An 11,164-nucleotide genomic window follows, 5' to 3' on the forward strand; every position below is an offset into this window, starting at 1 on the left:
GCAGGCAATCTTAACGCTGTGCGTTACAGGGAAAACATCCTCCTCCCTCATGTGGTACCCTTCCTGCAGGCTCATCCTGACATGACCCTCCAGCATGACAATGCCACCAGCCATACTGCTCGTTCTGTGCGTGATTTCCTGCAAGACAGGAATGTCAGTGTTCTGCCATGGCCAGCGAAGAGCCCGGATCTCAATCCCATTGAGCACGTCTGGGACCTGTTGGATCGGAGGGTGAGGGCTAGGGCCATTCCCCCCCAGAAATGTCCGGGAACTTGCAGGTGCCTTGGTGGAAGAGTGGGGTGACATCTCACAGCAAGAACTGGCAAATCTGGTACAGTCCATGAGGAGGAGATGCACTGCAGTACTTAATGCAGCTGGTGGCCACACCAGATACTGACTGTTACTTTTGATTTTGAACCCCCCCCTTGTTCAGGGACACATTATTCAATTTCTGTTAATCACATGTCTGTGGAACCTGTTCAGTTTATGTCTCAGTTGCTGAATCTTGTATGTTTATACACATTTTTACGCATGTTAAGTTTGCTGAAAATAAACGCGTGAGAGGACATTTCTTTTTTTGCTGAGTTTATATACTGTATTTTATACCATCTATTGCATCTTGCCTATGCCGCTCGGTCATCGCTCATCCATATTTATATGTACATATTCTTATTCCATCCCTTTAGATGTGTGTATTAGGTAGTTGTGGAATTGTTAGATTACTGTTAGATATTACTGCACTGTTGGAACTAGAAGCACAAGCATTGCTACACTCACATTAACATCTGCTGACCATGTGTATGAGACCAATAACATTTGATTTGAAGTGTCCACTTAATTTGAGGGCTGAGGGGTGTGTCTTTTGTGTTTTTTATGCAGTCTGGTGTTAATTGTGGGAGGCTCTGCCTGGGGAGACTACTTTTTGAGCATAGGCCATATTTTAAGCGATATGTTGCCTCCTAGCGTCACAACAGTACCTAAGTTAGTTCTGTAAAGTCACGTGATTTCTGGGAAAGGGGACGTCTCCCTCTGCTCTGTGCGAGTCTAGTAAACAACTTCTGGATTTCCAGTCAAAGTGCTATGCGGGGGTGCGCTCAGCTGTAGTTAGGAAACGGAGAAAACGCAACCTAAGGTAAGCGAAACCAGATCACCCAATAAAATACATTCATGACAATCATTCTAAATCTGTGGAAAATATGTTTCACTTCATGTACAATCTCTTGATTTATTTAGTTCGCTATTTTTAGATGGAGACGAATAGTTTAATATATTTCATACCAACCGATGCAGAATAAAAAAGTAATTACTTTATGATCATGATCAAAATGATTAGGTCGTTTGTGGCTCAGTTGGTCGAGCATAGCGCTTGCAACGCCCGAGTTGTGGGTTCGATTCCCACGGGGCACCCGTACGAAAAAAAAGAAGAGAAATGCACTCACTACTGTAAGTCGCTCTGGATAAGAGCGTCTGCTGTAGTTATTTCATGCTTTGTCATGAATATACAATGAAATATATACACTGCTCAAAAAAATAAAGGGAACACTTAAACAACACAATGTAACTCCAAGTCAATCACACTTCTGTGAAATCAAACTGTCCACTTAGGAAGCAACACTGATTGACAATAAATTTCACATGCTGTTGTGCAAATGGAATAGACAAAAGGTGGAAATTATAGGCAATTAGCAAGACACCCCCAAAAAAGGAGTGATTCTGCAGGTGGTGACCACAGACCACTTCTCAGTTCCTATGCTTCCTGGCTGATGTTTTGGTCACTTTTGAATGCTGGCGGTGCTCTCACTCTAGTGGTAGCATGAGACGGAGTCTACAACCCACACAAGTGGCTCAGGTAGAGCAGTTCATCCAGGATGGCACATCAATGCGAGCTGTGGCAAAAAGGTTTGCTGTGTCTGTCAGCGTAGTGTCCAGAGCATGGAGGCGCTACCAGGAGACAGGCCAGTACATCAGGAGACGTGGAGGAGGCCGTAGGAGGGCAACAACCCAGCAGCAGGACCGCTACCTCCGCCTTTGTGCAAGGAGGTGCACTGCCAGCGCCCTGCAAAATGACCTCCAGCAGGCCACAAATGTGCATGTGTCTGCTCAAACGGTCAGAAACAGACTCCATGAGGGTGGTATGAGGGCCCGACGTCCACAGGTGGGGGTTGTGCTTACAGCCCAACACCGTGCAGGACGTTTGGCATTTGCCAGAGAACACCAAGATTGGCAAATTCGTCACTGGCGCCCTGTGCTCTTCACAGATGAAAGCAGGTTCACACTGAGCACATGAGCACATGTGACAGACGTGACAGAGTCTGGAGACGCCGCGGAGAACGTTCTGCTGCCTGCAACATCCTCCAGCATGACCGGTTTGGCGATGGGTCAGTCATGGTGTGGGGTGGCATTTCTTTGTGGGGCCGCACAGCCCTCCATGTGCTCGCCAGAGGTAGCCTGACTGCCAATAGGTACCGAGATGAGATCCTCAGATCCCTTGTGAGACCATATGCTGACACATGCACATTTGTGGCCTGCTGGAGGTCATTTTGCAGGGCTCTGGCAGTGCACCTCCTTGCACAAAGGCGGAGGTAGCGGTCCTGCTGCTGGGTTGTTGCCCTCCTACGGCCTCCTCCACGTCTCCTGATGTACTGGCCTGTCTCCTGGTAGCGCCTCCATGCTCTGGACACTACGCTGACAGACACAGCAAACCTTTTTGCCACAGCTCGCATTGATGTGCAATCCTGGATGAACTGCTCTACCTGAGCCACTTGTGTGGGTTGTAGACTCCGTCTCATGCTACCACTAGAGTGAGAGCACCGCCAGCATTCAAAAGTGACCAAAACATCAGCCAGGAAGCATAGGAACTGAGAAGTGGTCTGTGGTCACCACCTGCAGAATCACTCCTTTTTTGGGGGTGTCTTGCTAATTGCCTATAATTTCCACCTTTTGTCTATTCCATTTGCACAACAGCATGTGAAATTTATTGTCAATCAGTGTTGCTTCCTAAGTGGACAGTTTGATTTCACAGAAGTGTGATTGACTTGGAGTTACATTGTGTTGTTTAAGTGTTCCCTTTATTTTTTTGAGCAGTGTAGTATCGTCTTCAAGTATAATCACAGTCAAACCAGCTTTGGCGGAATATTTATTCACCAATAATAAATTATTTAAAAGTCCAGTAAGTAACAATGTGAGCGACCCGACCAAATTCATATAGAAATGTGAGTTATGGATATGTCATTTTCATTGAAAGCAAGTCTGATAAGCTGTATATCCGTTATTTGTGCGCTACTTCTATGCTTACGGCTAGCTTTTGCATCTTTTTACTTTCGGTTTTGTACACCATCTTCAAACAGCTGAAAATAACTGTTGTTATTTATGCACTACCACACTCATCCCAGCTAACATACTCTTCACGTATTATGTTTGGTTGATTTATTTTCCATGGTATAGTGTGTCGTTTTTAATCAGACACAAAAATGTGTATTGCCAAACTAGATTCAAATAAAGGTATACCTTGTCTTCACAGCTATGGCATCTGGGAAAATTCGCTCCACGCGCAAACTACGCGCTTGGATGGTAGAACAGGTTTGTGTTTGTGGAGGATGGGCTCAATAGTCAAATGTGTGTTCATTGTAACAGCTGATTACAGTGAGTGTTTCAGCTGGTATGTCATAGTGATAAGTAGAGTCAATGTACTGTCTGGGAAATGGGTCGAGTCTTTCCCAAGCAACACTCACCACATCCTGTTGAATGTATTGGTGCAGGTCAGCAGTGGGAAGTACCCTGGCCTGATATGGGACGACTTCGACAAGACCATGTTCCGTATACCATGGAAACACGCCGGGAAACAAGACTTCCGCAGCGAAGTGGATGGTGCCATCTTCAAGGTCCGTCCTGACACTAACAACTTTACGAGTACTAGTTCATTGACTATTCATTTTACAGTAGGCTCGTCATGTATTATCTATTAAAAACACAGTAGTAGATATTACTTTCTGCGTCTAAATGCTTTCTCTTTCTACTCGACAGGCGTGGGCAGTGTTTAAGGGGAAGTTGTCTGAGGGGGGTCATGCGGACCCTGCCTCCTGGAAGACGCGGCTGCGAGTTGCTCTCAATAAGAGCCCGGAGTTCAGAGAGGAACCTGAGAGGTCACAGCTGGAAATCTCCGAACCATACAAAGTCTACCGCCTCGTACCCATCAACGAACAAGGTGAGACAAGCACACACACGCTGTTAGTTTGTTATACTACTATGTTTATTTCTACCCCTCTGCTAAGATGTTCCAGCAATTTCCTTTTGATCCTTTGGTCTTGTGTAGATATCTATAACCACATCATCATACCTACGATCTGGGAATAGAAACTGGGTGTAGCCGCGTACATTCTTTAAGTTTCATCAAGGTTGAGAAGATTGGTATTTTGAATATTTGCAAACTTCAATACTCCCTCAGTCAGTCCAAAGGGACATAGTCATACCAGAGTCAACAGTGCAAATTAGCACAACAATAACTCCATATAGTTTGTAGCTATGGAGACAACTTTAAAGCAGGTTAAAGTGCAGTAAACAAATTCGTGACCTATGGTCCCTTTTCTCTTCACAGCATTGGGGAGTGTTGACATGAAGTTCCAAGCCAGAGCAGGGGGGAGGAAGAGAAGGAGCCGTGATTCAGACATCGAGGCGGAGGAAGAGGTGGTGAAGGTCAAACAGATGAAAGAAGTTACCACCTCCCTACCAATCACCATGGTAGGTCTGGCATTTTGAGGAGAAAATAACAATCCAATGGAAACAAGTTAACTAATAGAGATGCATCCAAAAGTTGTCAGTCTCTCTCACCGACATGTTTGATGTTTCTATTTATCAGTCTGTTCAGGAGATTGAGGAAAGTGTTCTTACAATCCAGCTAGACCAGGTTGATCAGCCCTCGGTCATGGTGAAGAGTGCTGGGAGTAAGTCTTATGTCTTACTAACGCAATGTCATGTCTGTCAGACACTGAATCTCTGTTAGTTGATGTTGGATCTCTCAGCCACGGTCTCTTCATTCTGGGGAGTTCCAATAGCATGTGGTTGATTGACATGCTCTTGACATTCTGTTGTCTTCCTCTAGCAGTCAATGAGATCCAGGTGAACTTCACGATCGAGACCGTCCCTCCCCCTGGAGGTAATGCTACTGATGCTGCTGTAAATGCTACAGAGTATATCAGATCTGTTTTTCATCACATACACTGTGAAAATGCAGTCTGCTGTCTCTCATTCAATCTCATTCTCTCCCCCAGCCCAGGACTCTTTCCATGTCTTAGTGAAGTACATGGGAGAGGAGGTGCTTAAACGTGGGGTCATGGGCAGCGATGTCCGGATCGCCTATCTGCCCTCCTCGCCTGTTCCCCCCACCCTGATGGTGGCTGGGTTCCCCCGCATCCCTCTGCCCGACCCCCCCTCCACCTTGACCTCCAGCATCGGGCCCCAGTTCCAGGCCCTCTCCACCCTGCTGCCCTTCATGGAGAAAGGGGTGATCCTGACCTCCACAAGAACAGGGGTCTATGCTAAGCGCTACTGCCAGGGCCAGGTGTTCTGGACAGGGCCACATTCAGCCACGGCGGGACCCCACAAGATGAACCATGCTGTGGAGCCCGTGCGGCTCTTCGATAGAGAGGCTTTCAGAATGGGTGAGTGACATGGGGCTGTTCACTCTCTCGGTGAGGATCAACCCACTTCTTTTTTGTCCCCTTAATGGATTTGAGTATTTCAGCAGTCAGTGTGTATTTACTGACTCTGTTTCCTTAGAGCTGGACCACTTCTGCAGCTACGGGGGAGACCCTCCTCAGTGTGGCTTCACCTTGTGTTTCAGTGACAAAGAGGACCCATCCAGCAAACTCATCATCACACAGGTACAGCTGACCAAGCCGTTCCCACCTACTCATAAAATAACTGTTAAACCTGTTCAAATGTAAACAAAAAGGTGTAGCAAATGAATGTTAATACTAGAGTCTATTCAATCCGCATCGCAGAAGTTCAGCTTTACAGCGTGATTGAAATTTAAAGGCAATGTTCCCACTTTAGTGAAGACTGCATTCGTCGGCTCAATCTGAAATTACCTTTAAAATATATCAAATCGGAGAATCTGTTAACAGCTTTACAGATTGAATAGATCCCTAAGGTTTATGAAAGTACAGGATCGCTACGCCTTATTTTTCACTGTGAAATAAAGAGGGATTGAACCAGCCACCCCCTCTCCTCCAGATAACCCTACCCTGGGCTCAGCAGCAGGTCAAGGTAGCTGAAGACTTCCGGGAGTCAATGACCATAACCAGCGAATCAGGAGAGGTCACCATCAACCTGGTATCAGGTTCATTGCTATCCGAAATCCTTGGGACGTCCCTACCGTACACCCTAAACATTTAAAAAATATAAACTTCAAATGGGGGCGGGATAGCATGTAACAGTGGCCTTTAGCATCCAATCACAGGACATCTTGTTTTACAATTTTTTATTTATCCGTTATTTTACCAGGTAAGTTGACTGAGAACACGTTCTCATTTACATCAACGACCTGGGGAGAGGGGGGGTGAATGAGCCAATCGTAAACTGGGGATTATTAGGTGACCATGATGGTTTGAGGACCAGATTGGGAATTTAGCCAGGACACCAGAGTTAGCATCCCTACTTTTACGATAAGTGCCATGGGATCTTTAATGACATCAGTCAGGACACCCGGCAGTGTCCTGGGGCATTGGGATATTTTTTAGACCAGAGGAAAGAGTGCCTCCTACTGGCCCTCCAACACCACTTCCAGCAGCATCTGGTCTCCCATCCAGGGACTGACCAAGACCAACCCTGCTTAGCTTCAGAAGCAAGCCAGCAGTGGTATGCAGGGTGGTATGCTGCTGGCTTTGTATAATTGACTATTCTTTTTTTTAAATGAAGCACTGTCTGATCTGATACTAAGGCATACACATGATGCACTAAATACTTGTCTGAATAGCACTACATGGAGTGGAAGACGTCACTTTGGTTTAGCCCTCAGTATTGCTCTTTACCAACTTGTGATGTTATACTGATGTTCCAAACTCACTTGTATATGGAGTCAGATACGGCAACAAGGAGTAGAAGTCTTTGAATGCTGACTGGTACTGCGTCAGACACCTCTCTGTGTCCTCATGTTGCTTACATAGTGTACCTGTTGACCAAGTTGTTTTAAGTAGCATATGAGAGAAACACTGACAGGCTCTGAAGCCATAGTAGGCTGAAGGTCAGTGATTTGATCATCACCATGCCAACCGTTATGAGGCGGGAAACGAACTTGTCTTCCATTTCTGTTTCTGAAAGTGGTAACGCTTGTTAAGCACATTTCTATAGAGAACATTAATATTCCTAGACTTTGAAGCAGGCTCCTTCACTAGAGACATTGGACTCCTAAATGTGTTTGCAAGTACGTATTCAAGAGCAAGTGAGTTTGTTTTGCATTTGTTAATCTTCTCTCCATAACCCAGCATTTACTACTAGTCCCAACCGTAACAAGTTAATTGAGATCGGCTCAGTTTTGCATGGCAGGTCACTTTACAGGTTTACCCAATTAGTAAATTACACAAGCCACCATATAAAGCAGGTGTGGAGACTGTTCTAGGGACCATGTCTGAAAGGTTGTTTTCTGCACCTTTGAACTGGCAATCTGTTGTTTGATCTTGCTCTATTGCACAAATCAAGTATGTTTTTTATATATATATATATATCTGGTCTACTTAAGCCTTTAAGTGCACAAGGTGATGGCCAGCCTTGTCAGACTTTTTAATCTGTTAATATTGTAGAAATGAATGTGAACTGATATTTATATGAACATAGGACATGAACACTTGAAATAGTTTGTAGATGTAGTTTAATAAAAGGTTACACACTGAAAGCAGTGGGACAGGATGCACATAATGTGATGCCATTAGCAGTCAGTGAACTATGAGCACAGCTTTGTCAGTTGTAAGTGGGTTAACATGGCTACTGGGTTTGACAAGGCACACTGACTGAGAGACCGGAAGACTGCACAGATCTGTCAAACTGTAAATATTAGTTATTTATGCTCGTCTTTTATTCAATGTTCTGTCTTGACCGCATTAAATGTATTTCATATTATCGTGGATGATGTGCGCTTATTTGACTGTTAGATGTTAATAAAAATATTCTTAAAATTTGTAGTATCAGTAGGTTTAAGACATAAATAATTCAAACTTTTTCAAAGTAACAAATTAATCCGCAAACTTATTTCAGACATTACCATTGGCTGGTGAGGCAAGCTCTGCTATTTTGGCATTGAGTTTCTGATTTGTCCAGTCCCTAGTTATGTCGTCCAAATGGCTGTCAAAATCCACTAATAATGAGTGATCTCCAGAGTCCAGCAGCTGATTGGCTATTTCCCGAGTCTCCTCCCACTGCCGCAGCATTATCCTGGAAGAAAAAGGTAGCTTTAAATTAACCCGTACTTCCCTCTTCAGGTACTAACACTAACCATGTTTCCATCCAACCTTTTTATGCAAGTAAAGTACATGACAGATGAAAAATGTCACGACAGGCTTGATGGAAACATTACATTTGGCAGTACACTTTCCAAATGTTGACAAAACAAGGTGGGATCTTTTTGTCTAAAATTGTGTAAATGACAAACGCTTTTATGCACATTGATAACCATATCGAAGTAAACTTGGAGTCATGCGATATGTTATGTTGTCCTCCCACTACGACTTGGGAAAGTAAGCAATTTTAGGCAACAGATGAAATAAGTTATGATATACTTCACACGGTGGTGAAAGTGCACAGTGATGAGCTTTATGCTCCTTTCCAATAAATATTGAGAGTCTTATTCTGGTGACATGCTTGGCTGCCATTTGACAAAGATAATCTCTCTTTTGTCCTTAATAATCTCATGTTGGCTAGAGCACACGTGCCAAGACCAGAGTGGGCACATTCATTATATAAACGCAACATTTTGTGACAAAACCATCAGAAGAGTTGGAAATGTGATGAAAATCCATTTAACTTGTACTTTTTATTTCGGTATATGGGAATTTAACCACAAGTTGTTTTTATGTGCACTAGGTCATCACACACAGCCTTTTATCTGCAACGAGTCAATTTGATGGAAACATCTCTGGTTGGAAAATGCATTGTTTTTATGCAGATTTTAGAATATTCACATGAAAATCTGTCACCAATTAGATGGAAACCTAGCTACTGACTATTGGAATTTAGTTACATTGTATCGGAGTGAGCATGGATGTAGTCATATGCAGTTGATAAAAGGTGTGCTATCAACAGAAAAGCAAAATGTAGTTAACTACAGTATCTTGAAAGAAGGATAGCAGAGATGTCCAGCTCTTACGTATGTTTGTCTTTGAGGGTCCAGCGGGTGTCTTTCCGCTCATACATCACTATGGGAGGCACCCTGTAGTCAGGAGACATCTTTCCACCATCAATCTGAAAAACCACATAGATCAGAGATAAGTAGATGGCACACAGCATAAAGATTTACCAAAAATCTGCATTGTGACCATGTACACACACAGGAATTTAGACAAAACTCCAGTGGATGCTTACCATTAACAAAACTGCATTGTTACACTGCTCGGCAATCTTGTCTGCAATCTTCAATGCACATGGCGTAGGGCTGCCCAGCGAAGGAGAGAGAAAGAATGGTTAGTGTTTAACACAGGTGGTAATGGTTAGTTTAACACAAGTGATATTTTTATTTAACTAAGCAAGTCAGTTAAGAACAAATTCTTATTTCACAATGACAGCATATGCATGTGATAAGCAGGCTATCAGCCACTGAAACTACCTAATAGAGAAATTAACATCTACAGAGGTGATGGTGATGCTGGACCACTATGGGACACACCTGTTGTCTGACACACAGGCGTTGGCTTGGTAGTATCCTACAATCCTCTGCTGTGTCTGTGCACACCATACATCCACCTGAAGCAAAAGGTATGATACATTACAGCATAACAAATACATGAAGTCAAAAGACAACCACAATGTACATGCACCAGGTAAGGATGGGTGCCAGGTAAGGATGAGTAGTTAGGCTAACTGTATTGGTCATTTCAGACACATGTTTGACAGTAAAGACCACTCAGGTTATTAAATGGTTACCTGTGTGAGACCCAGCTGGGTGATGGGAGCCAAAGGTAAGTGAGAGTGGAGCAGGGGCACACAGTCTGTCACACACACAGCACCACCTGCTGGACTGGACGACAACAGCAGCCCATTGACACTACACCGTGGAAACAAACAGCCGTGCAGGTACATCTTCACATAGGCCAGACAGGACAGCTCAACCTCCCCCATTGCTGTGGACAGAAAAGGGTGTACAGATCAGAGAAAATGCCGCGAACTGCATTTAGTGATGAATACGTTGTTACAGTGACATGGAATAGCTACAATAAAACACTATTGTTGGCTGGATTTGAGCATTTTGATGGCAGAAGTCATGAAAGCTGAGATGGTAATAAATAGGTGTAACAGCTCTAACTATAGTAGCTAGCTGAAATGGTAGCCAACTGGAAAGCAAACATCTACGGTCGAAGGGCCTGCCTACGTAGCTAGTTATGGCCAACAGTAGTTACTATCCTTTTATTAAAATAGAACTGGGAAAGTCTATAGTGTAGATATTGAAGAAACAATTATTTGATAGGATATATATTCGTTCATGACGAGTTAACGTTACGTTAGCTAGCTAACAGTTAGTAGCAGGCTAGGCTTACCGTCAATGGATATTATTTGCTGGGATGAAATTTCAGAAGTCCAGTAAAACAAACGTCCGGTTTGAAACTCATCTAATAGTGCATGTTAATACATATAACTGAATATTGATCATTTAACAAACGTTTGCACTGTGGAGCTGAAACTGCATCATTCATTAAGACCATTTCCTGTTCCGTGCCCGCCTACCAACAGTACATCTGCATTTGGGTTGGTAACAATAGCGACTGTCTAAAGTTCTATTGGCGTCTCAGTTTGCCAATCATTTGGAAGTAGATCCGTTCTTCAAGTAGTGACGGTGTCTCCTCCTGGTGGACAGAGTTTGACATACCTTGTAACCCAATCATGCATTCATGTTTTTTTGACACATTTACAAAATATGATATATGTAGTATAGCCAGATCTGTTTGTGCCGTCTTTTGAACTC

General features: G+C 43.7%; 2 protein-coding genes across 4 annotated transcripts; one reads left to right on the forward strand and one right to left on the reverse strand.

The window, feature by feature from the left end:
* Positions 1 to 1,028: 1,028 nt before the first annotated feature.
* On the forward strand, positions 1,029 to 6,814 carry LOC120050992 (interferon regulatory factor 9-like). 3 transcript variants are annotated; one of them, XM_038997555.1, is made up of 10 exons: positions 1,029 to 1,132; positions 3,521 to 3,579; positions 3,759 to 3,881; positions 4,024 to 4,204; positions 4,595 to 4,737; positions 4,856 to 4,940; positions 5,099 to 5,152; positions 5,268 to 5,657; positions 5,776 to 5,879; positions 6,232 to 6,814. In XM_038997555.1, exons 2-10 carry the CDS (start codon positions 3,523 to 3,525, stop codon positions 6,391 to 6,393), a joined length of 1,299 nt encoding a protein of 432 aa, XP_038853483.1. In that variant the 5' UTR covers positions 1,029 to 1,132; positions 3,521 to 3,522; the 3' UTR covers positions 6,394 to 6,814. The 3 variants fall into 3 exon arrangements, with proteins under 3 accessions (XP_038853483.1, XP_038853484.1, XP_038853485.1); XM_038997556.1 differs by having other exon boundaries at positions 5,102 to 5,152; XM_038997557.1 differs by lacking the exon at positions 3,521 to 3,579 and having other exon boundaries at positions 1,045 to 1,132.
* Positions 6,815 to 7,847: 1,033 nt separating this feature from the next.
* Positions 7,848 to 11,135, reverse strand: LOC120050993 (ER membrane protein complex subunit 9-like). Its single transcript, XM_038997558.1, has 6 exons — positions 10,740 to 11,135; positions 10,129 to 10,325; positions 9,872 to 9,948; positions 9,571 to 9,640; positions 9,356 to 9,450; positions 7,848 to 8,424 (listed from the first exon to the last, which is right to left on the reverse strand). Exons 2-6 carry the CDS (start codon positions 10,321 to 10,323, stop codon positions 8,244 to 8,246), a joined length of 618 nt encoding a protein of 205 aa, XP_038853486.1. The 5' UTR covers positions 10,324 to 10,325; positions 10,740 to 11,135; the 3' UTR covers positions 7,848 to 8,243.
* Positions 11,136 to 11,164: the final 29 nt, after the last annotated feature.

This window comes from Salvelinus namaycush, chromosome 7 (genome assembly GCF_016432855.1).
Source record: "Salvelinus namaycush isolate Seneca chromosome 7, SaNama_1.0, whole genome shotgun sequence".
Classification (NCBI taxonomy): Eukaryota; Metazoa; Chordata; class Actinopteri; order Salmoniformes; family Salmonidae; genus Salvelinus; species Salvelinus namaycush.

Bases quoted from the DNA above. Each gene is read 5' to 3' on its own strand.
- LOC120050993 (XM_038997558.1), bottom strand. From the start codon at position 10,323: ATGGGGGAGGTTGAGCTGTCCTGTCTGGCCTATGTGAAGATGTACCTG. The intron at 9,949-10,128 runs GTAACCATTTAA...CTTTTGCTTCAG, and splicing joins CCCAGCTGGGTCTCACACAG to GTGGATGTATGGTGTGCACA. The intron at 8,425-9,355 runs GTAAGAGCTGGA...TTTTTCTTCCAG, and splicing joins ACCCTCAAAGACAAACATAC to GATAATGCTGCGGCAGTGGG.
- LOC120050992 (XM_038997555.1), top strand. From the start codon at position 3,523: ATGGCATCTGGGAAAATTCGCTCCACGCGCAAACTACGCGCTTGGATG. The intron at 3,580-3,758 runs GTTTGTGTTTGT...GTATTGGTGCAG, and splicing joins GCGCTTGGATGGTAGAACAG to GTCAGCAGTGGGAAGTACCC. The intron at 4,205-4,594 runs GTGAGACAAGCA...TTCTCTTCACAG, and splicing joins CGTACCCATCAACGAACAAG to CATTGGGGAGTGTTGACATG.